Here is a 26210-nt window from a genome sequence, read left to right on the forward strand (position 1 = left end):
AGACCCGACACACACTCCACCAAGAGCTTTGGTCAAACCTGCCGGCGTGACGTGCAGCCAACAGAGCGAGGTAGAAATAATCATAGAGGTGGGACATAGTCATAAAAGCAACGACATGTGGACAGTTGGTTCACACGTGACCCAAAGGTAGCTCAAAATTGTTCTATGGCACGACCCTTGGCGAAATGAGCTGTTGTAGCGTTTGTAAAAGCAAGGGGACTATTTAAACGGTTAACCATTTCTCAATGGCATCGTTACATAGGACATTTTGTAGCTCCTTATCAAGCTGAATAAATGAATGGATCGTAATCAAGTTACAGGAGACATACCTGCAAATGATGTGTGCTGGGTTGATAATACCAACATAGTGTTAATGAGAGATACATTCAGTGCAGACATAATATATACCGGGGGTCTTTACTACTAAAGGCAAAACGAACAGAGTGGGTTTGAATCATAAAATGATTGCCTGAAAAATATTGCTTTTTACAAGGTTGTAGAAGCAATAAAGTTCACCTGTTTTTATGTCTGAAGTATTCTAATCGTAAGAGTAGTCTAAAGAGACCACAGTGTCTACAAGTGTAGAAACAAATCATGTAAGTAAGTCCAGCCCCTCGTTGGGCGCCAACTTTTCTCACAAAAAAAGTCTTCAGGGCATCCTTCCCTCAGGGTCGACCTATAACCTCAAGCTTAATAGCAAGTCCAAATCAAGCCATACACATAGAGAGGCATTAAAAACAAATGAGATCCAAGCCAGATCATTTGCTGCGCCTTTAGTACCTCTTTGTGTATGCATACTAAGTAGAGTATACGCCGAGTATACACAAATCATATTTCACATCCTGTTAGGATTGAAATCAAGACTTAGTGGAAGCGGAGTGACTTACGCCTCCCTCGTCTGTCACAGCGGACAGGGCGGGGCCCATGTTGCCCCCGGTCTCTCCCTCGGCCAGGGGCTCGTTGTAGTCCTTGTAGGAATAATCGTATTCCTTCATGCCCAGGTCTCCGGTCACATACTCCTCCTCAGTAAAGGCCTCGACCTCACCCCCTGCCTTGGCCAACTCTACCTCCTCTGCCACCAACGTTCCCTCCACCTGGGGCAGAGCGATGACGGAATGGAGGTGCCAAAGAAGAGAAAAAATAGGAGCGATGGAGAAAGAGAGAAGGGATAGGAAGAGAAAGAGAGGAGGACGAAGAGGATGATCGAAAAGAAATCCAAGATATTGATGAAAAGTAAAGTGACAGTAATGTCAATAGAGGGAAAAGGATGACAGTGAATGACAGATGAAGAAGCAGAGAGATACCGGGAGAAAAGGAGACGGCAGAGAGCGTGGTAAGTCTTACCTTTTGCGTAACACATACACTGACAAAGGGACATAGAGCACAGTGACACCTGGTGGACATCAAAAGAACAGCCAGTTCTTCAGGTAATTTCCTCACCAAAGCATGGAAAGCTTAAGGCTTCATGAATTCATTTAAGGGCCTCCTGGTCTTTCTGAGGCCATCATCTCTTACACATGTAGGCTTACGATAATGGCATGTTTCCACCAAAGCTTTTATGGTTTTTCACCAGCTTGTGTGTTTGTGTCTAATGATTGAGTTATAGAAAAGAAAGTAGAATAATTGTGGGCTAGCAATACCCTAATAGGTCATACAGCATAATAGTTTAGTTTTTAAGACTCACTGACACAAACACACAATGAGGTGAAGCACCCCACTTTGTGAAAACAAAAGCTGCTGCTATTTTGCAAAGCTAGTAATACGTTATTTTATCTATTCAACTTACCACTGCTGGATATGTAAAACATTTTGTAAAAGATCCGACATTGGTTATATAGATAAAAAAAAATGACTGAATAGAATGCTGGCTATTGAAATAAAGTAACCTATTTATTTTGAAAAAGAAGAAAACAAAAATCTAATTCAAATGAACATTTTTCCAATGTTTTACCATTTCTTTGAAGATGATAATGAAAGAATATATTCCTTTAAAATAAAGAGGACATAAAACAGAACTGTGAGGAAAGAGTCACATTCAGGCTGATAGGGCTGAGGATAGCCACTATAATTCCCTCTCAAAATGCAGTTAGATATGCTGTCAAACGAGAATGCACGATATCCATTCCTTTGTTGTGTATATCAAATATTCTTATGCGACTCCCATTTTCTCAAGGTTTTTGTTCTCATTTCAAGACGAAGTGTGTTATCAAATAGAATCTTGATATGAGAACTAAAAATGATCTTGGGTTTAGGGGAAATGAGAGCCACATGAAAATGTTTGATAGGCCAAAATGAATGTGGTGCATTCCTCTTTGAAAAAGTGTGGCATGTCTCATAGCAATGGTGGCAATGTTTGGTTAGGATTGTCATAGTACGCGACAACTTGGTACACTACTTTGTTAAACTACTGGATGGCTGGGCTCACCTCCACATAGAAATTAATAGGAAGTATATAATAGTAACGAATATGTGCATAACTTTAGCTGGGGAGTCTTTTGAACTAGTGTGATGGCCTTCTCCCACTGTTTCGCTATGTGCGGTTTACCTGGCCAGTGGTCGCTTCTTGTCCAATCACCTCACTCTCTGGCTGTAGGACCGCCTCCTCATAATAATAATCCGACTCTGTAGGGGTGTGGCCAGCCTCAGAATTTGCCGTTTCTACATCCTGATTGGTCAGTTCAAGAAGAGGTGGGGGGGGGGGACCAAGTTGGAGGTAGGCAGGTTTGAAGGAGAAAGGGTGGTTAGCTTAAAGATGGTCAGGATCATGACGGATGTGTTTAAAGAAGGGACGAGACACATTTACAGGGGATGTTTGTCAGGTAAAAAGACAAACAACGAGTTTTGCCAACGAGTTCTCTGGCAAAACATGTTTTCAAAGCGTAGAAAATACACTTTGAGTAAGAAAGACATTCTTGACGACTATAAATGTTGCCATCCGCACGATTTAGGAAATCATCGAGATCAACTGTCCATGCTGAAATGTCTTTCTTGAATTCCCCGAACAAATTCGACTGTCAAAAGAAAGCCACAATGCCATGACAGGTTCATGAGGCCAAGTCTGCTCTTCTGCCGATGTCAGAAGGTTAGAGAAGGCCTCAAACTTGACAAATCCCGGTGAGAATCGAAGATCACTGTTATTAATAGTGGATGCATATTTTGTTCGGTCTCCGCCGTGAAGTGGGACGGACCAGAGACACGGGGGAAAGTTTGTACCACAAAAAGCAGCCTCACAGAACAAGTTCAACTAGTTCCAGAGGTATTCGCAATAAGTAAATACTTACTCGTTTTCAACACTTATCTGAGAATTGGAATACATATGGTTTCGAACATTTCACCTTTTTTGTTTGTTGAGAAACCATCTAAGCGCTTCATTACATTAACATACTCACCCATGTGAATGGTAATCGAGCCAGAGGTCTAGTTGAACTGTTGAACTGATACCTAAGCATGTTTAGCGTGCTTCATTTCTGTGAGACTGCTTCAATCATATTTAACTCAAATATGAGCAGGACAAGGACCCCAGTCTTTGAGTGAACACACGTTGTGAAGAGAAGAAAAGACAGAGAGAAATGGGAAACATGTTGTTGTGCGGTCTGCAGATTGTGTGGGTACGTACGTTTTCCTGTCTACAATTTTCCGTGTAAGAAAGACATGCACACAGCTCATTCACTTGATTAGCGCACCACTCGTTATTATTTCATGATTTAAACATTTAAAAAACACACAAAAAAGAAGACAACAGGCCTTGTGTGAACGTTGAGAACAGATTCGGAGTTTCAGGAGCTTTGAAGGAGAGTTTGTAAGGAAACGGAGAGGAGACTGTACAGGTAGCCATGCGTCAATATGACAGTCTGTTACACCGCTATATCATATAGGTTCTCACCATCATATAGATATATAAACGGAAGAGAGGGTCCAGGTTGATATGGGCCAACTTCCTTTCTGAGGTCCAGGTTGTCCACCACCTAGGTTTTACACTAAATTCTATAGTGGTTCGGGGGGTTTCAGCTACAAAACCGTCAAACTCTGCATCTTTTAGCTTTATAGATTTGTAAATCCAAGATTTGTAAATGATGATATGTATAATTTAGACAAGAAGTATAAATCAGGTAGTTATTCTATAGATATGACTATGAAACAAATAAGTCACAGCTTTGTAGTATTACTGTAATCTATGTAAGTAATATACCCATGGTGAAGGTATGTAATCGTTGTGTGAAAAAAAATATTCTCTGCGCACCAAATGTGTCTGTGGGAAAAAAAGTCTTAGACCTAAAACTTGGCACTAAAACTATTATCCGTTTTAAGCAGACACTTCAAGTCTGCTTGTTGAACGGACATTTGCAGTAAAATCTGGATGGAGAACGACCTGGTTCCCAGATGGGAGAGGTGGAAGATACAGCTCTGGACTGCCACCACGGGCTCTTTGTTTGTACCTGTTGATAACCGTTGCCCGGTTTCTTCTTTGGTTTTCCCGGCACAGGGACGACGGTGCCACTGAGTGCAGTCTTGCCAAAGGGAGGCATTTTTTGGGTCATCGATTTGATGTTATTTACATCAAGCGCCACCTTGGTTTTCTCTGGCAGCTCATTCTTTGGCGCAGGTTTGGGGAAGGGAGGAACTTTGATGACGACCGACTCTGTTGGTTTGGCTTTAGTGATCTCCGTTTTTACTACTTTAACTTTGACTTCGGTTTCTGGTTTTGCTGGTTTCACTTTGCTGACCACAGTTTTGTCTATTTGAACTTTGGTGACTTTTCTTTCTGTCGGGGCTTTAGTGGTTCCAGGTTTGGCTGCCCCTACACCGTTGACATTAGCGTTTCTGTAACTGACCCTTTTCCCATCACCATTAACTTTCTTATCCTCAGCAGTTTTACCGTTGCCATTAACTTTGGCCTCACCTTTTACTTTCTTCTCAACTACAGGTTGGGCATTGCCATTGACCCTGGAATTACCATTTAGTTTCTTCTCTACTACAGGCTTGCCATTGACATTTTTCCCACCGCCATTTTTTGTGGCAGGTGTGGGCTTGACCACTGGTGTGACTGCAGTGGGTTTGATCTTGGCCAGGAGGACTTCAATTGCAGTTGGTTTGGCTTTGGCTTGTTTGGCCGGGGAAGGCTTGGCTTTGGTGGGCTTGGTGGCAGCAGGTTCGGTTTGAGCTAGTTTGGCTGTGGCAGGTGCGGCAGCTTTGGCCTCAAGCTTGGCAATCTCTGCTTTCGCAGGTTTGGATGGGGCAGGTTTTGCCGCCTTAACTACTACAGGTTTTGCAGCCTTAACTACTACAGGTTTTGCAGCCTTAACTACTACAGGTTTTGCTGCCTTAACTACTACAGGTTTTGTCGCCTTAACTTCTACAGGTTTGGCCGCCTTTACTACAGGTTTTGCAGCCTTTACTACAGGTTTTGCAGCCTTTACTACAGGTTTTACAGCCTTAACTACTACGGGTTTTGCCGCCTTAACTACTACAGGTTTTGCCGCCTTAACTACTACAGGTTTTACAGCCTTAACTACTACAGGTTTGCGTTTGTCAGCATTGCCATTGGCATCCTTCTGTCGTTTATGCACATTGGTTGTGTTGTGTTGTAGTTTGTGAGGGTGGGTGGGTGTTGAGAGAGGAGAGGTAGAGAGATACATTGGGGGTGGGAGGGGATGAAGGGACAAGGGATGGATAGATGGAGAGAGAAAGACAAGGGTGGATGTTTTGAGACAATGATTTAAAGATGGCTTAGGCTTGGGTGATTAACTGAGAATGTTCTGGCATTACTGGATACAGCAGAAAGTGGGCACCTATAAAAAAATACTTTGTAGCACAGGAAAGATGGGAAATAAGCATTTTATAGCCAATTGAAACCTTGACTAATCGGAACAGGGTAGGAATGTAGTTATTTGCCAACGGCAACGCTCAAATTACAACAGGGGTCCGTGTAGAAGGATCTTTTGGCAGTCAATGTAATACAGCGTGTAGCCTAATACTCAGCACGCACAGTGCTGATGGATGCTGATCTCTCCAGTAATGCCATTCTCCAGATTTAAAAAAGCAGCATCTCTGTGCTAATGAAAACTGGAACCTGTGGCTGGCGGAGGCACTGGGGATACAACGGTCAGGTAAAGCTGTAGCCAAGGACACACTGAGAAGCCTCTGATGCACTGAGCCGTCCAACTGCAAGAGAGCTGTGAGCTCATAGCCACAGAGAAGCAGCAGCACTGCGCAAAAGTTAGTTTGACTGGAGCGTGATCTGATATCGTGACTAGATGAAGAAAATACACAGATGGGAACAGATATATTCAAATGAAAGGCAAATACAAAAATATGTACAGTTTGTATGTATATATGTAGAGAATAGCTCATTGGACATGCTATGGGAAACATGTATATTACACATAATGAGATATTGACAACAAAGGGATAATATAGCATAAAAAAGGACATTAACAAACACAAGTATTTAGACAGGCAGTGAAACCGAGACAGAGAGATTCACAGACAAAATGGGCAGACGGGCATATTTAGACTCGTAGACAGACTCATTGAGACCTTAAATTGACCGAACGACAGGTAGACCGATAACACAGTCAAATATGTGGACGCATGCGGTGACCTTTATACATACAAGCAGAAATGCAGTTGTTAATCCCATAATGAAACAGACATGCCAATGACACGTTTATACAGACACACCTGATGCACAGCAGCCCTTTCTCACCCACTGCTGCCTGAGTCGAATAATCCCTCTCAATCCTCAACTAGTCATTTTATACAAATGCTCTATTGTTTTGTCATAAGAATTTGCTTAAACTGAGACTCAGACTCCGGGATATGACACTATCACTGAGTCTACCTTTAATGCTTATTTTGGCACAAAACATGTACTGCATTAAGTTGTTATTTCCAAGTTGAGGGTAATAATCATATGAGCAAATGGCAAAAAAATGATATCAAAATATATTGCCCATTGTTTTGTATTCATTAATTTTCCTTCCTTCTCTTGGCAGTTGGTCCGACCCAGTGTGGCCAGAGAATAAGGGAGAGAGGGGCAGTGTGGCCAGAGAATAAGGGAGAGAGGGGCAGTGTGGCCAGAGAATAAGGGAGAGAGGGGCAGTGTGGCCAGAGAATAAGGGAGAGAGGGGCAGTGTGGCCAGAGAATAAGGGAGAGAGGGGCAGTGTGGCCAGAGAATAAGGGAGAGAGGGGCAGTGTGGTCAGAGAATAAGGGAGAGAGGGGCAGAGTGTGGCCAGAGAATAAGGGAGAGAGGGGCAGAGTGTGGCCAGAGAATAAGGGAGAGAGGGGCAGAGTGTGGCCAGAGAATAAGGGAGAGAGGCCCAGTGTGGCCAGAGAATAAGGGAGAGAGGGGCAGAGTGTGGCCAGAGAATAAGGGAGAGAGGGGCAGTGTGGCCAGAGAATAAGGGAGAGAGGGGCAGTGTGGCCAGAGATTAAGGGAGAGAGGGGCAGTGTGGCCAGAGAATAAGGGAGAGAGGGGCAGTGTGGCCAGAGAATAAGGGAGAGAGGGGCAGTGTGCCCAGAGAATAAGGGAGAGAGGGGCAGTGTGGCCAGAGAATAAGGGAGAGAGGGGCAGTGTGGCCAGAGAATAAGGGAGAGAGGGGCAGTGTGCCCAGAGAATAAGGGAGAGAGGGGCAGTGTGCCCAGAGAATAAGGGAGAGGGGCAGGCCCAGAGATTAAGGGAGAGAGGGGCAGTGTGCCCAGAGATTAAGGGAGAGAGGGGCAGTGTGGCCAGAGAATAAGGGAGAGAGGGGCAGTGTGGCCAGAGAATAAGGGAGAGAGGGGCAGTGTGCCCAGAGATTAAGGGAGAGAGGGGCAGTGTGGCCAGAGATTAAGGGAGAGAGGGGCAGTGTGCCCAGAGAATAAGGGAGAGAGGGGCAGTGTGGCCAGAGAATAAGGGAGAGGAGGGCAGTGTGGCCAGAGAATAAGGGAGAGAGGGGCAGTGTGGCCAGAGAATAAGGGAGAGAGGGGCAGTGTGCCCAGAGATTAAGGGAGAGAGGGGCAGTGTGTCCAGAAAATAAGGGAGAGAGGGGCAGTGTGCCCAGAGATTAAGGGAGAGAGGGGCAGTGTGCCCAGAGATTAAGGGAGAGAGGGGCAGTGTGGCCAGAGAATAAGGGAGAGAGGGGCAGTGTGGCCAGAGAATAAGGGAGAGAGGGGCAGTGTGCCCAGAAAATAAGGGAGAGAGGGGCAGTGTGCCCAGAGATTAAGGGAGAGAGGGGCAGTGTGGCCAGAGATTAAGGGAGAGAGGGGCAGTGTGCCCAGAGATTAAGGGAGAGAGGGGCAGTGTGGCCAGAGATTAAGGGAGAGAGGGGCAGTGTGGCCAGAGAATAAGGGAGAGAGGGGCAGTGTGGCCAGAGATTAAGGGAGAGAGGGGCAGTGTGGCCAGAGAATAAGGGAGAGAGGGGCAGTGTGGCCAGAGAATAAGGGAGAGAGGGGCAGTGTGCCCAGAGAATAAGGGAGAGAGGGGCAGTGTGGCCAGAGAATAAGGGAGAGAGGGGCAGTGTGGCCAGAGAATAAGGGAGAGAGGGGCAGTGTGCCCAGAGAATAAGGGAGAGAGGGGCAGTGTGCCCAGAGAATAAGGGAGAGAGGGGCAGTATGCCCAGAGATTAAGGGAGAGAGGGGCAGTGTGGCCAGAGAATAAGGGAGAGAGGGGCAGTGTGGCCAGAGAATAAGGGAGAGAGGGGCAGTGTGCCCAGAGATTAAGGGAGAGAGGGGCAGTGTGGCCAGAGATTAAGGGAGAGAGGGGCAGTGTGCCCAGAGAATAAGGGAGAGAGGGGCAGTGTGGCCAGAGAATAAGGGAGAGAGGGGCAGTGTGGCCAGAGAATAAGGGAGAGAGGGGCAGTGTGGCCAGAGAATAAGGGAGAGAGGGGCAGTGTGCCCAGAGATTAAGGGAGAGAGGGGCAGTGTGCCCAGAAAATAAGGGAGAGAGGGGCAGTGTGCCCAGAGATTAAGGGAGAGAGGGGCAGTGTGCCCAGAGATTAAGGGAGAGAGGGGCAGTGTGGCCAGAGAATAAGGGAGAGAGGGGCAGTGTGGCCAGACAATAAGGGAGAGAGGGGCAGTGTGCCCAGAAAATAAGGGAGAGAGGGGCAGTGTGCCCAGAGATTAAGGGAGAGAGGGGCAGTGTGGCCAGAGATTAAGGGAGAGAGGGGCAGTGTGCCCAGAGATTAAGGGAGAGAGGGGCAGTGTGGCCAGAGAATAAGGGAGAGAGGGGCAGTGTGTGTGCTGTACCTGAACCCCCAGTGCCCCACCATTGTAAACATACCTACACATCCTCATATATACCACCATGACAACATGTAAATGACATTCCTGCAACATTAATAACACAATGTTAATTCAATGTGATAGGTGAGGTGAAACGAGGTGATGTAAGTGGATGAGTGGTCGTGTGAAGGACATCATGAGAAGGGCAGCATTAGAGAGGAGAAATAGAGTGACAGGGAAGAGAGGCATGACGGCCTAAACTTTCACAATACTATAAGGGATTTCTTACAGTCGGACATTCCTTTCTTTGCAAAAAATGTACAAAATGATGTACAAAAATGATGTCATTCTATTTTCATGTACTGAGCCTGAAACCTATCTTTGCCTTCATACCTCTTTCTCTGTGCCTCTATCTCTCCCTCCTTTCCCTCTATTTTGATTCTCTTCCTCCCTCTTTACCACCTGGTTGGGGGAAGGGGGAGGTGGACAGAGGGGGGGGTCTGTTGTTCCCCCATAATAATAGAGTTACTCACGGTCATCTTGCTCCTCATCAAAGTACTGAGAGAGATGGGGGTGTGGGCAAGAGAGTCACACAGGCAGAGGAATGGAGGACAGGAGGGGCGAAGAGTGAGTTTGAAAGGGAGAGAAAGGTAGAGGGGGGAGAGGAGTGCATGAAAGGAGAGAGTGGGGGGGGGGGGTAATGGTGGGGATGAGTGCATTGATTGGAAAAGTAAATAAAAAGCAATGTTTTTCGATTCATTAGGCCTCCATGTGTCGATTAATGTCCGGAGCGCTTGTAATGGAGACACATGGAGGGTCTAGATGAATGAGAAAACAAACGCAACGAAGAAAACCACACAGCACTCATTTCAGCAGCATTTCTAAAACGGCTGTGATAGTCATGAAGCTTCTCCATAGTCATGAAATGAAATGACGAAGAGTAGAGAAGCTGGTTGTATCATCCTCTTTCCCCAACCTCTCTGTCTTCCATTTTGTTCTAAAAAAAAACATTGTAATCAAGTTGAGTTCAAATCAACTGTGATGCAACGCTTGTGTCTTTATTGCAATACGTCTTGGCTCAGGATTTCAACAAACCCAAACAAATGAGAAACTCAATTTGACCTGACTTGACTTTTGCTTAGTTTCTCATCAGTTTTCCTGTATTACTGAAGTGCAACAGCATTGTTTTTATTGTGTGTGGTTTTGTAGTGGTTTAACAAAAAAAGGGCTCTCTTTTCATTGAATTCCCTCAGAACACACGTAGGTGAGGTGGAAAGTGGATAGATACAAATTCACAAAGCGAGAGGACAGAGCAGCACTTTGATGACTTCCTGGAGCGGTCGATGTCTGGGGATGACGAGGCCTCACCGCCTTTAGTGAGCAGAGGAGTTTGCGTGGACATGCCACCATATCAGCGATTATTGGGTTTAGGGTGGCGGCAGCGTGCTATAATGTGTTCTGCTGCATTAGCTTGTGTGGGTCGACGTTGTTTTATGCTGTGGTTGTGATGCTTGAAGTAGCTGGACTGCATGGATGGACTGTGGTGAGCTGCATGGATGGACTGTGGTGAGCTGCATGGATGGACTGTGGTGAGCTGCATGGATGGACTGTGGTGAGCTGCATGGATGGACTGTGGTGAGCTGCATGGATGGACTGTGGTGAGCTGCATGGAAGGACTGTGGTGAGCTGCATGGATGGACTGTGGTGAGCTGCATGGATGGACTGTGGTGAGCTGCATGGATGGACTGTGGTGAGCTGCATGGATGGACTGTGGTGAGCTGCATGGATGGACTGTGGTGAGCTGCATGGATGGACTGTGGTGAGCTGCATGGATGGACTGTGGTGAGCTGCATGGATGGACTGTGGTGAGCTGCGTTGATAGTCAGTGGAGCAATTTAGAGCCGCTGTGGCTTTAGCAGGGTAATGGCGAATCCTAATTCACTTCAAGGTTACAGGTTCAGTGTATGCGGCGTTTTGCCGCGCTACTCACGTATGTGTTGGGGTCCTGGGACTGGGTTTTGGGTAGAGGGGAGTCACAGTCGGGGCTGTAGTGTTCACAGAAGTCATAAGCAGCTTGAGGGTTGGATGCGATCAGCAGCTGTTGGATATCACCCTGTGTGGGAGTGGGGAAAACAAACGGAAAACCTCGTTGAAACGAAAGAGTAATTGAATTGGAATCCGCTCCTGAGCTGAAAGCAGATCCGCTGCTTTTGAAGACGTCCGGGGTTTATCAGGTGTTTGTTGGACAAACAAGAAGATAAAGACGAAGGAAGAATATTGGTTATCCTGCCAATGTGAGTGGCTCAGCTTGGCAATGACATAACACGGTGTCCTATTTAGTGAAGCAGATTGAACACCTCAATAAAAATGGTACCGCCACAACAGCCGTTAACGTTGTCCCAGTAGCCTTCACACTCCCCAGCCCCCTTTCCTTCAAGACCACACACCTGTAACAACTCGATAGGTCAAAGTAGGAAGTAAGACCCACCTTCCGTTTTTCTCCCTGTCAGTTCTCAGGAAGGAGACGAGAAAAGGAAGCGCAATCTAATAACATTGGGACATGTATATCTCTATGGCATTTCGTGTCATGTACGCTGAGTGTACAAAACATTAGGAACACGTGCTCTCTCCATGACAGACTGAATCCAGGTGAAAGCTACGATCCCTTATTGATGTCACTTGTTAAAACCACTTCAATCAGTGTAGTTGAAGGGGAGGAAACAGGTTAAAGAAGGATTTTTAATTCGTGTGACAATTGAGACATGGATTGTGTATGTGTGCTATTCAGAGGGTGAACGGGCAAGACAAAATATTTAAGTGCCTTTATACGGGGTATGGTAGTAGGTGCCAGGCGCACCGTTTTGTGTCAAGAACTGCAACGCTGCTGGGTTTTTCATGCTCAACAGTTTCCCGTGTGTATCAAGAATGGTCCACCACCCAAACGATACCCAGCCAACTTGACACGAGTGTGGGAAGCATTGGAGTCAACATGGGCCAGCATCCTTGTGGAACACTTTTGACACCTTGTAGACTCCATGACCTGACGAATTGAGGCTGTTCTGAGGGCAACTCAAGGGGGTGCAACTCAAAATTAGGAAGATTGTTCCTAATGTTTTGTACACTCAGTGTTTAGCTCTATGGTACTGGTGACTAGTGCCTGACTGTGTGACCTCTGACCTGGAAGACCTCCTCATCCAGCAGGCGTGCTCCGAACACGGTGATGCCCTTGGTGTCCACCACAGGGCTTTTGCTGCGGGGCAAGGCCCTGGTCATGCGCTTCTTACAGTCCAGGAGCAGAGTGACGTTCTTCTTCGACACAGAGATAGCGATGCGATGCCACCTACAGGCAGGGAGGAGGTAAAGCACAACTGTGTAATGTGTTGGTGTGGGTTGCTTAAAGGAAACCCCAATATACACCGTTTAAGTTACACGTGTGTGTGTGTGTGTGTGTGTGTGTGTGTGTGTGTGTGTGTGTGTGTGTGTGTGTGTGTGTGTGTGTGTGTGTGTGTGTGTGTGTGTGTGTGTGTGTGTGTGTGTGTGTGTGTGTGTGTGTGTGTGTGTGTGTGTGTGTGTGACTTCACGCCAGACTGTTCTGGGACAGGGGTTTTCAAACCTCTCCTCTGGGACCCCTGGCCGATCCACACATTTGAACTATACCAGAGCTAACATACCAAAGTTCAACTTGTCCACTAATTATCAAGCCATTGATCAGTTGAATCAGTGACTGAGCTCAGGGCTACAACAAAATTGCAAAATGTCTGGGAATCCTTGAGGAGAGGTTTGAAAACCACCATTCTGGGACACTGAGGCAAAATGAGTCAAATCTCAGAACAACCCTACAAAATCTGACTAATGAAGAAGATACGCAGATGATGTAGTGTGTATGAAACAAAAACAACCATGCATGGAAACACTGACACACACACACACACACACACACACACACACACACACACACACACACACACACACACACACACACACACACACACACACACACACACACACACACACACACACACACACACACACACACACACACACACACACACACACACACACACACACACACACACACCACACACACACACACACCACACACACACACACAGAGCCGCGGGACGTGTTGTTACTGACTTGCCGTCGGCCAGGTTGACGCCACTGAAGAGGGGGTAGTCCTCGGGCGCGGGCTTGCCGGTCTGGTCCTCGTACAGGAAGACAGGGGAACGTCCCAGCTCCACCCCCAGCTGCTGGACACCCTGCTCACTGTAGATGGACAGCAGGAAGGCCTGGAGGCCCGCATGGGCCTTGACCAGAGCCATGATGGAGAAGTTCTCCGGGAAACGACCTGGGGGAGACGGGGGGAGGAGGAGGCATGAAGAGAAGAAAGGAGGAGTAAAGCAGAAAGGGGAGAACGGGGAGGCATTGGGGGAAGAAGGATATTAGATACAGTGGATGGGCAGATGATTAATGAGATTAATTCTTAGAGTTAGGGCTGTCTAGCAGTTGCGTGTTTTATTGGAATTTAAAAGCGAGGGTTTGAAGGACTAAAGTGTGAACAGACAGGTGGGTGTAGAGAAATCAAGAACCCAAACAAACAAAAAATGAGCTTAAATGAGCGTTTTGACTTTTCAGGGTATCTTTCAACCACTGAAGTGCTACAATCCTAACGCCCTTTAGGGTCTCAGACGGTAGTTAGTTGGCTCTTAATGTGTTTCGTCTCCTCCAAAGGCATTTACATTTCACATGCTCTTGCACGAAATAATCATATGCCTAACACAAAACCAATCTAGCACTAAAGCTGCAAAGTTATGGTCCAACTAACCTCCTTAAGGTAATTGTAAGACGAAAATAAACCCTAAAGCCGAACAACAATGATAAGAAACAGCACACAAAAAAGGGACACAAATAGCAATCATGACACATTACAAAAAATTAATTCACAGAATGCACGAGGCATGAATTGTGTGCCCCAGTCTGTTTCCATTGTTTCAGCAATCCTATTTACAGGTTATGTCGACCACATCTTTCCCAAGTCAACCTGAGGGATGAGGTATGTTGTAGCTTTAGTTCATTTGAGGCCTGGGTCGTGTTCATTAGCGTACGCATCGGAAGACGTCTGAAATGTTTTGCCACGAAAAACAAAAATGAACATTTCCTATTGGGAAAGTACAGGCAGTCCATCCCTGTTTCAGTCTGTTTTCATCCGTTTGGTGCCTAATGAACACGACCCAGTTAGACATGGATATAGAGGTACCTGAGAAGAGCTGATTGGTAGGGGCAGAGATCTGGGCCTTCTTTGAGATGCGGTAGGCGTGGTCAGCGGTACCGGCGCGCCGGGAGGTGCAGAAGCCTGGAACCTTCCGCACCCCCTCGGGGAGAGAGGGCAGCTGCAGCATCCGCAACACATCCACTGGATCTGAGGAGAGACGGCGAGCGGGAGAGGGTTAATAAATTGAAAAACCGCATGGAGTTATGGTCGTGAGCCTTGGTTACATCTTCGTGGATGGACTCCATCATGATATAGAGTAGTTTTGACATTGAAACCAATTGATAAGAACCATCTTACAGATCACAATAGTTTCTGTATTGACCTTGGTCTGAGACCCACCACCATGGGCAATAACCATTCCAGTTAGATTTGTAGATTCAATATTAGGCCTGTATCTTAAAGTTACGCTCTAAGTATCCTCCACATAATCATGGCTGTAAACTTTTACGGTAATAAAAAGTCCCCATGCCAAGTCCACCATCTTCTACACTCCCGCTAACCCCTGGAACAGCCTCCTCTATTCGACCAGTGTCTGTCAAGCAAATATAACAAGCGCCATATATGTGATAGTGCTGAGTCATGGAAGCCTGTGTAAACAGAATAGACCGGCCGCTGACATCGCCGCCAATCTCACATCCTGCCTCCAGACCAGGTATGACTGTCTGTCAATGGGACGACGAAAGAAACGCACACCTGTTGAGGCGAGGTGCTGGCTAGAGGAGTAGAACACGTGAAAATGAAAGGCAGAGCCGCACACTCTAGGAGCTCAAGATGCAATAATTGAATAGCCAACGGTTCGACAGGCAAGGTTGTAATGACTGTCCCTCACACTTTGCTTAGCTGAACCAATCGGCTGACTCCTCAGGGCAGGTTTTCCAGGCCCACATTAAACCTACTTCTGGGCAACAACAACAACAAAAAAAAACGTTCAAATGGGGATTCTCAATTGAGCGTGAATTTTGGCTAAGATCTGGGTCCAGGAAACTGGTCTGTTCTGCCCAAGTAAGACTTGGGTTGGATAAGATGCGGAATGCTATAGCTTTCTTGCGATGCAAGACGGCATGCTTGGATTCATGTACTCAACAAAGCAAGTATTACGTCAAATATGCTCTATTACCGAGCAGGATGAATCATTTTGACCCCACCCAGTTACCAATTTAGCCGCCACTTTCCCAGCCACTTGAATAAACAGCACTTTTGACATGAAAGAGAAAAGCAATCATAGGAATGAATATTTTGATGAACTGAAAACTCACAGTCATACGTAACGATATGATACAATTATTCCCATAGGAAAGTCTGTACTCTGTATTATAGTGTAAACCCCACTGAATTAGAACATATGGTACGACACCATTTCTAGCACAATGATCCAATCCAGGCTCATTGTGTTTAGGTGACACCCAGAGTTAGCAACCAGTTTGAAGGCCTCAGGTGATGATATTTATGGGGAACTCTCAAATGGTGCGTTAATATTGACTCGGAGAATCGTGACCACAGTCTATTACCAGCACACTAAACTCTGAGAGACAGAGAGAGGGAAGAGGACGGGTCAAGGGTCTATGAGAGAGGGAACCCTTTATAAACACAGAGAGAGAGAGAGAGAGAGAGAGAGAGAGAGAGAGAGAGAGAGAGAGAGAGAGAGAGATATTGTAATGCCCCATTAACTCTCCAAAACAGTAACTGGGAGAAGAGGGAGACAGGGGGAGAGAGGAGAGAGAGAGAGAGGGGTAGAAACAGGGAGAGAGAGAGAGAGAGAGAGAGAGAGAGAGAGAGAGAGAGAGAGAGAGAGAGAGAGATTGAGGGAGAAAGATATTGTAATGCCCCATTAACTCTCCAAAACAGTAACTGGGAGAACGAGACAGGGGGAGAGAGGGAGAGAGAGAGAAGGGGGTAGAAAACTGGGAGAACAGAGAGAGAGAGAGAGAGAGAGAGAGAGAGAGAGGGGGGCATTGAGGGAGAAAGAAGAGAGAGAGAGAGAGAGAGAGAGAGAGAGAGAGAGAGAGAGAGAGAGAGAGAGAGAGAGAGAGAGAGAGAGAGAGAGAGAGAGAGAGAGAGAGAGGACGTGAGGGACGAGAGCGAAGGAAAGGAAGAGAGGGAGAAGGAGAGAAACTGCAGACAGCACAGCCCTGTGATGCTGGATACTGTATCAGATTCCACCGCAGGATCACACACACAATGAGCACCTCTGTTTCGGCCCGCTCACAGCTGCCCTGCTCATTGAGCCCTTCCTGCCAGGAGGTCTTGGGAGAGGAGGACGAACGAATAAAACGACAAACACACACCCACAAAAAAAACATACACGTGGGACAAATATGGAGCCATCCGGCGGTAGACAAGCCACCTCTCTCTCTTTGCCCGCTTTCATTCTCCTCTCTCCCTCTCCTTTAAAGTCACACATTTTGGTCACAGAGTAAAGATCACCCTGTACACAGTGTCTTTAAAGGGGAGGACCGGGTGTGTGAAAGGAGTAAACGCCCTGTACTGTAAATGATAATCATTCTATTATCCCTCACGTTGCTTTATTCACAGCAGCCCAGCAGTGAGCTACAGTAATGACAAAATCACATTAACCAATCACATTGAAATTGAAATTGAACTCGGCTATCTATGTATTTCATGCAAATAGCCTACATACAGTAAGTAGTATGTTCCATCCATTATCCACCAGGATGTTAGACATTGTTCTTGGAGCCTTTTCTATGTAGGCCTTATTATCATCAACAAAACGTTTTCACATATCAACCAATCAAAACAATTCTAAATGTAAGACCATTGGAACATGTCGTGTAATGTAATGTAAACAAATAGGAGTGGCACAGCTGTTTTAATGTAATTAACTTCATTGACCACTAGATGGAGCCAGGTCAGACACAGAACTCTCCTGACGGCTGTCAGAACAGGGGCCTGTTCAGGAGGGTGAAACGTTACAGAGCGCTCAGATAGAAAAGTACTGAGTAGAGCAGATGTGATTGTCTGTCAAGGTAGAATAAGGTCTCCTTGTTAGCTCTATTCATTACATTTCTATCTGCACTTCCAATGGTTCATTTCACCCACAATTCTTTCCAAAGGAATAATTAACATTAATATACAAACGATATATCGGGGCCGAAAAGCAATCTATGCTTTGATAGGATGGCATAAAACTCTGATGGGTAAAAGCCTACTGTTTCATTACATTCATGACAGAGTGCATACTGTACATACACCACACATACACACACACACAAACACCAATAAAACCAATCAATGCCATCCATAACGGATCACAGTTTAAACACTGAGTCCATACACCCACGCTCCAGATGACCCTATAGACGGGTGCACTGATATAATAATAATAATAATAATAATAATATAATAATGGTGCCCACTAAAACTGCAGAGCTTTTGTAACACTGTCCAACGTTAAACAAGGAGAACGAGAATCAGTGCTGAGGAGCGTTCTTCACTTCACCCCGTGGGTAACCTCACGTTTCTCGCCTCCACCCTCGCACCTTTCAGGGGCATCCTTGTACAGCGGCGGAAAATACCCGACAGACACACCACCTGACACCTTGACCCCCCCCTCACCTTCACTGTCACACAAAGCTGACATTGTTAGAGAGAGAGAGAGAGAGAGAGAGAGAGAGGGACAACAGGAAAGTGTTGCAGACAGGATGGAATGAGAAGGAGACTAAAACAGGAAGTGAAAAGGGCTAAAACATAGAGGAGATGGGAGATGATTGGAGAACACACAACACTTTTTTTTTTAAAGGCATGAATCCAGACCAAAACCAAGTTTGTCCTCAGTTTTCCTCTCTTTCGTTCTCTCTCTCTCTCTCTGCAATAGAAAGGCATGTGTTCAGCTCAGACTGGAGGCCTGTAATTTACATCATCATTCTCTGTAGTTATAATGTATTTATAATCCTCCATGTACACAGACAGAAAATCCATTATAACCACCCACACTATAAAAAGAAGTTGTTGAGGCATATGATACATATATTTATATACAATTAGGACTTAATATGAAAGAATGCACAACTTCAAAGTGAGGTATGTACATACATGTACATACAGACCTCAGGAAAAACAACGTTTTCAGAAAGCCTAGCTACCGCACGCACACCTCAGTGTCTAGTCCTAATATGGTTATGAATATCTCCAGACGTGTTTTGATTGACAGAGACGTCACAAGACACCAGGTCACATGATCACACAATCTATCGTAGCCCCTGACTACAGCTCAGGCCTAACCTTGTAACGGTTGCATTTTTTGTTGTTGTTGTCCGAGACCTGCAGCCTCAAAAACATCAGGCAGTGTAGAAGATCACAATAGTGAAATGTGTACAGGTCAATGCTGTAGAAAACCCACAGGAAAGCACTCATTCTCCTAAGCAAGGGATCGTACCCTCAAGCAATGATAAGTGAATGTTAGGACAAGACAAGCAGCATAGTATGGGGGACAGTGGTGAATCACAGTTCATTCTTTACATTATAAAGTCAATGAGGAGGTGGGTTAGCTACAGCCTGGTTAAAACAGACTGAGTGCTACGTTCGCTAATGTTTTACTTAGAGTGTAGTGTTTAGTCTGGTTTAACCAGGCAAGGAAGATGTAAACCTAACCATTGCCCTATGCTACAAAACTAGGCCTATCCCCGATTGGCAGTTCTACTGCAGAGTGCCAACGTGGACCGTGAGGCATGTGGTTCAGTTCAGTCAGTGACTCAGTTGGGCCGTGGACAGGACTTAGCCTTAAGGGAGGATCCGTGAACCACAAGGTAGGACCACTAGGCCATAATGTGAGAGGCCTTGGTGCCCTACTGAAACGTGCAGCCCAAACAGCCAGTGACAAAGAATGTTAACTCAGGCATAGCTGGAAGGCTTAGATACTGCACACGTCTTCTTGGCAGTTAGGCCTAGTATCCAACAGAAGCACAAGCAAGAATCCAACTCAGGGAGCAACAACTTAGTGCCTTTCCGTGTTAAACACATGGCTTAAATTGACCCCACATCGTAGCCAAGTGCTCCACAACTCTGTTTTACATGTAGGCCTAAAAGTCTAAATTCAATGCCTTATATAGATACACAACATACAGTGTTGGCACTTTTTAATGCAGCCATAGCTGCCATGCAGCTTTACAGCACTCTGCACAACCAGGAAGGAGTCCGACTGGAAAACAGTGAAATCAAACCAGACTGAGGCCTAAGCAAAGTATTACCGAAGAGCTTCCGGCCGATTCACCACTGAGCAGAGGAACGGTGACTAAGTCAGGCTCGTTAAATAGTGCTGCGGAACGATGCAGGTGACAGAACAATAAGGTATCATCGTCCTTGTTTGTGGAGGCACTTGGCAACGGCCCATCCAAGTCTGGAAATACCCTTCAGAAAATCACCTGTCGTTCTGAAATCTTTATAGGTGAGCACTACCTTGAATTGGAACATCATTTGAGGTGAGGAGATGATGGCAGGCGACGATTTTTCATCTCTAAATGGCCCACTATGTTATATGAAGGGGGTCAGGGGTTGCATAGACCATACAAGCAGCCATTGAAACACAGCAACTTCCAGTGAATTGTCCCCAACAGCAAAGCCATGTGATTCTCTTGCGCCGGGGTCTCTGCAACCATACGATGTGGAAATCATTGGTCTCTAAAACACTTACCGTGCTCATAAAACGAAGAGAATTCTAAATGACTAGGACCATAAATTATAACTTCAGTTCAGTTCCTGAGTAAGACTGCAATAACAGAATGCTATTTATATGCTATTTATAGTATAACATCTCATGTATGTCCACTCATGGACAGCTGATGCCTTCAAATGTATAAAATATTGCCTGTCTGAAATAATTGATACAAATCGACATGCAAAAGTACCCGTCTAGGTTTACGGACACGCCTACACACACTTCCTGCAACCAGGGAAATGACAGTGACTGGTTCACCAGGAACAGGAGACCTAGACTGACAGTGTATGATTATGCTTTGGCATGTCAATTCTCAGAAAACCGCTTGAAGATGTCTAACTATCTCTCTCGCAAAACCCAAATCACCTCCCTCAAAAGCAGAGCGCTGAAAGAGCCTCTAGTCTGATGGGCAACTGCGGTTCGTCTGAAACGTGACCATGACATTTACGGTTGGCAGCGACCATGAACTGGTTCGGCCCTTTTTAACACGGCAAGATTTAACATCTACAGCTTTACACGATTGATACGCAGTTCGGGCCTTCGGCTGTGCATGTTTCACATCTACAGGGCGACCGCAGTCTGGGCCAAGCCCTAAGTCTATCTCTGGGTGTGCAGAGTGGGATGTGGGCAACCGGGGGTGTCGGTTCATGACCCATCGTGGATGCTTGGATGCCCCTTTGGTTTGCCTTTGTCTTTGTCACTCCTCAACTCTCATGATAAGTGAATGGAGGAGACGGACACCTCTCATGATAAGTGAATGGAGGAGACGGACACCTCTCATGATAAGTGAATGGAGGAGACGGACACCTATCATGGTACACTAACACTAGGCCCTTGTGACTGAACAGTATCTGGTATCTAGTGTGCTGGTCTGATGAGCTCTCCATCACTGTTGCTAACTGTTGGAGGCAGCTAAAGTGGCTATGGTACTGCTCAACTTTAGAGACAAGGGAGGGAGGGAGGGAGGGAGGGAGGGAGGAGAGAGAGAGAGAGAGAGAGAGAGAGAGAGAGAGAGAGAGAGAGAGAGAGAGAGAGAGAGAGAGAGAGAGAGGAGAGAGAGAGAGAGAGAGAGAGAGAGAGAGAGAGAGAGAGAGAGAGAGAGAGAGAGAGAGAGAGAGAGAGAGAGAGAGAGAGAGAGAGAGAGAGAGAGAGAGAGAGAGAGAGAGAGAGAGAGAGAGAGAGAGAGAGAGAGAGAGAGAGAGAGAGAGAGAGAGAGAGAGAGAGAGAGAGAGAGAGAGAGAGAGAGAGAGAGGGAGAGAGGGAGAGAGAGAGAGAGAGAGAGAGAGAGAGAGAGAGAGAGAGAGAGAGAGAGAGAGAGAGAGAGAGAGAGAGAGAGAGAGAGAGAGAGAGAGAGAGAGAGAGAGAGAGAGAGAGAGAGAGAGAGAGAGAGAGAGAGAGAGAGAGAGAGAGAGAGAGAGAGAGAGAGAGAGAGAGAGAGAGAGAGAGAGAGAGAGAGAGAGAGAGAGAGAGAGAGAGAGAGAGAACAATAAAAATGGGAATAATCCATCCCAAAGGACATGTGGAAAAAGGACAAGACAAGGGAAAATCACGAGGACATCAGTTCAGGCATCCAGTTCACATAGATACATGCTCACACTTACATACAGCCAAAAGCATGCCTGTGGCATAGGCTAAGGACAAGTAGCCAGGACCCTACTGCTCGGCCACACAGTGGCTCTATTCACTACCTCTGTGACTGCTAGGGGGAGAACGAGTGAGAGAGAGCGCAGGGGAAAGAGGGTGTAAGTGAGGGGGGGTGTTTTGGTTAGAACAAGTGAGACTGTTCTTTGAAAAGAGGTTAAGGAATATCCATGTTAAGAAAATATTGCCGACCTATTTTGTTCATTTACAAAACCCTGCTTTCATTCCTTTGACTCTCTGTGTGTGTCATTCTATAATATGCACACTCTCTTTTTCCCAGCGGGATGAGAACAAACCGTAGGGGCTGAGGGAGCCACAGCACAGCCCGTCTCTAATTCGGGCTTTCATTGCCTGGGTGGGGACCTGTTAAGTCTTTAGTGTGTAGCCCATATCCACATGCCATCTGTGAGCGTTATAAACCAAGGAGCTATCACGCTGTAGCATGGGCAGTAACAAGGGTTTGAAGGAACGTTTAGATACTGTCTTGTCGTACTGATGATGTGCGCAAGTTAACACCCGCGCATTAACGCACGAGTGCGCACACAGGAAATAAGCTATTATTCTATGGATTCATATACCTCTCGTTAAGTATGAACTATAATAAAAGATAAATCACTTCTGAACTTTAAAATGATCTGATGCATTTTTGAAAGCGCACTCCATGACGTGCATAACGTCAGAAAAACAGTCCCAAGGTGTCAGACACAGAGGCGCACATTCATTTTAAAGGGGCACTTCCACACCTGAAATGGAACAATCCATAGGTTTCACAGCCGCATATACACAAACAAAACTGTTAAAGCGAACATACACTCGGAGACACTTATACGTTTACTCTCCATTCCCCTCTCTCTCTCTCTCTTCGACTCGCTCTCGCAGAAGCGCACACTCCCGTATAATAACCTATTCATAAAAAGCTCAAATGTTCATACTTCCTCCTCCAAAACACATACAGGAGTCAGACGACGGGGAAAATGCAATCGGCTCTGCAATCTGAAATAGGAACTCGAGCCAAAGAACACAGAAGAGCGTACAAATGTTTTAGAAACCACCACCCGTACACACTAGCATCTATTCCCACCTAAAGCGCCTAGGGCATTAGAGCATAATTAACCAAAACCGCAGAATAAAGTCCCATCCCGAAGAGAACAACAAAGTATTTTGGAAGTATAGCCTATATTATTATATTACATTGCCAATATCTTGCAAAAGGTTTCCCATGCAAACACTACAAGCAGTGCTCTTTTTTACGTGGACCATTTTTGGGATAAAGCTCAATATGCAATTGCTATATAAAACGGTAGGATATTATTGTTATGTTATAATATAATTATGTGAGTGCCTATAGTATTAGTATAATAATATGCCACCTTTAATGGTTCAATTGTAGGCCTATTTAAATTGGCCACGTGTGTCATTAGTTACCCATGTTCAACTGAATAAATAAATAATTAAGACAAGTTTAATCCTATAGAAGTCATATTTGACTAAGAGCATAGCTTGTCGAGTTGATGGAATGAATGGTACCACTGTGTTAAAAATAACGTGAAAGATCCAAATGCGCACGTTATAATCTAGTGGTCAGTCACGGAATTACCATCCTGCCTTGAAGACATTCTTTGACACCAAATTCTTCGGAAAACAATTATGCATTGACGCTGTTGACGGTTAAAATAAAACGTTACCCATATATAAATACACATTATTATAATCATAATGACAATTGATTATAAAAGCGTAATTGTTAATTGTCTAATTCAAATGATTGATTGGCTATTGTCAATTAGGCTATTATTAAGCACAAACTTCTGTTCTCTTTAAACTGTTTCTTGTTTAAAAAAAATCAATAATATGATTCAATCATGATACAATAACTTCATAAAAACAATGATAACTATTTTTTGAAACGGCAAAAAAACAATAGAGGCGACCAATGTTAAACAATGTCAGTTAAAGGCTTTCACAAGTAGGCCTAAAGACAGGACGGAACACAAAAGAACGGCCTCTATTGTCACAGTACTAACATCCATTCCTAGTGCAAAACCCTCCTCGCAAAACAAAAGGGTGATGAGAGGTGACGGTAATGGGCAGGGGCGGGTGCACGGGGTGAACTGGTAAACATCTAATCAAGTCCCCATAAAATGTCCACAGTCATTACTCCGACTTTGCCACGGTATATCCACGTACGCACAGGCCTACATCCAGTAGCAGGAAATATACAGGTAAAGAGAACGATAAATCAGACGTGAACTCTCTCGGTAAAGTATCTCACTATAACGTCGGCAGCTAAACGCACCGTCCTATCCTATGGTCCCGTCTGGAATGAAAGCGCGTCCATGCGTAATGGCGCACGAGCTCCAAAACGTCACTTAATTCATCTAACAAAGCTAGTTTCTTTTACAACTATTATCAAATGTAGAAGAAAATATTACATTCACAACAACCACAAAAATCGTCTAAATATCTGGAATGGTTGAGCCGTTGGGCGAACTGACTGACACCTGTCAGGGCAGCGCCTTTCACCACGGCCTCTTGAAGAAGGAGAGATAAAAACCCATGAAAACGTCAAAATATTATTGCAGTAGAACAGTAAATGAATTAGAAACCCTGTTCCCTCTACTGTTTTGGAGTAATGTAGGCTAGCAGTAGAGCACCACGGGTCACCTATAAACCGAGGCTATGATCATTGGAAATACTGTCAAGCAACATTACTTTTCGAAAGCAAATACGCACGGTGCGGGCAGTCAGTGCTTGACAATTCTGAGATTTGGTAGAATTTACATAGCATTTCGGACAAATATTTAGCTGCAATGTCTCACTGGAACGCTCAGCGTAATTCTTCAAAAGAAAAGGCATCTTACCTGCTCGAGCCACGGGTAGTTGGCACAGCGCGAGCATCAGAGTTACCAAGGCAAAAGAGGAAAGGTCCACGCTCCATGGTCTCCGCTTCTTCCGAAAAGGGCAATCTCGAATATCCATTGTTTTGTAGCTGTTTGACGCTGGACTATATGATCGGATATGTTCAAATTAGATATCCTCTCTCACAGAAAGTCAGTGGAAGAGAATTTCGACTGGACCTTCTGTGAGGCAAAAAACAACAACGCTTATTTAATAAGTTACCTATATCTACCTATATCTACCTATGCTATGTACAACATTTAAATAGTAAAAGGGGTACGATCAATAAATATTTGATTTTATATTCCAAGTGCTAAAGCCCCATTGAGTCAGCGGAGTGGATATGAGTGCCCACAGCGGAGAGAGCAGAGAGAGACCTGAATTCACTCCCTCTCCTTTCTCTCTCGTTCTCTCTCCCCTTTCCTACTTTCTCCCACGAAAAGTGAGAGAGCGCGTGTGTGCGTGCGGAGAGAGAGAGAGTGAATGACTGAGTGGCACAAGCGAAGGAGGGAGGGAGAGATTGTGAGCAATTACGCGCGCGGCAGACGTGTGAGAAAAAATGTAGAGTTGCGAGAGGAAGAGAGCATGCAATAAATGGAACGTTTATAATAAATATTCACCCCTTACTAGGCTATGTTTCTATTGCATGCGGGGTAATATTATTGCCTAAGGGAACCATGCATAATCCTGAATGTAAACCTGTCACTGTCTTCTTATTATGGGCACATTCACTCTATTTCCTAATTTCCATCCTTGTCTTAGTATCCGTGGCACTGTGTTGCGCTCTTTCCAGGCATATGCTCGCTTTTTAAAATATTAGTGTCTGTCTGTCTGTCTGTCAAACTGATTTTTTTCTGTCCCGGTATATCCCAATAAAAGAGCTGGGCAGTGTAAATATGTGTAGGAGTTGCCGCAGCCAATCAGTTCGCCGTCTGAACTCGCAAACGAAAGTAATCCACGCCCATATTAAAATGCCCTCGAGCGCTCCCGTGCTCCTTTAAGGTCTGATTGGTCAGTCCCACGTGGCGTCAGAAGCTACCCAGGTGCGACAGTGAGGACGTTTATGTTAGAGCAGGCACATTTCTCATGATCATAACTTGAATATATCAATGTTCATTCCCATAGCTGTTTTATGACACGGGGGGGTTACATGAGGGGGCTAGATATGACAGGGTTAGAGTTCAGAGTTGGGGTCAGTTCATTTTTATGAGCTGAATTGAACACTTGAAGCCAACAGGTAGGTGTAATGTCTTAGTTATGATGCATGTGTGACCTCTTTGTAACGTCTTATAACAATCGCATAATGAGCAGGACTAAATAACAAAGGTTTGAGACATTGAAAAGGGTATGCATAAAAACACACAACACACATGACTATAAGAAGTTATGAATCTGTCTGGATGATTTAAGTAAAGTTTTACAGAATGTCATTATATACGGTGCCTTCAGAAAGTATTCAAACTCCTTGACTTTTTCCACATTTTGTAACGTTACAGCCTTATTCTAAAATGGATAATACATTTTA

At 45.3% G+C, this 26210-nt stretch overlaps 1 protein-coding gene across 1 annotated transcript in view; it reads right to left on the minus strand.

Moving 5' to 3' along the window:
* Positions 1-25504, minus strand: part of LOC124012206 (collagen alpha-1(V) chain-like) — a 49445-nt gene extending 23941 nt beyond the window's left edge. The window contains exons 1-8 of the mRNA XM_046325683.1: positions 24649-25504; positions 14461-14622; positions 13341-13551; positions 12381-12543; positions 11194-11316; positions 4437-5552; positions 2546-2665; positions 888-1094 (exon numbers count right to left, since the gene is read on the minus strand). Coding sequence (XP_046181639.1) covers positions 888-1094; positions 2546-2665; positions 4437-5552; positions 11194-11316; positions 12381-12543; positions 13341-13551; positions 14461-14622; positions 24649-24766 — 2220 coding nt within the window. The 5' untranslated portion in view covers positions 24767-25504. The remainder of the gene's footprint in view (positions 1-887; positions 1095-2545; positions 2666-4436; positions 5553-11193; positions 11317-12380; positions 12544-13340; positions 13552-14460; positions 14623-24648) is intronic.
* Between the last annotated feature and the right edge of the window lie 706 nt (positions 25505-26210).

This window comes from Oncorhynchus gorbuscha, linkage group LG24 (genome assembly GCF_021184085.1).
Source record: "Oncorhynchus gorbuscha isolate QuinsamMale2020 ecotype Even-year linkage group LG24, OgorEven_v1.0, whole genome shotgun sequence".
Classification (NCBI taxonomy): domain Eukaryota; kingdom Metazoa; phylum Chordata; class Actinopteri; order Salmoniformes; family Salmonidae; genus Oncorhynchus; species Oncorhynchus gorbuscha.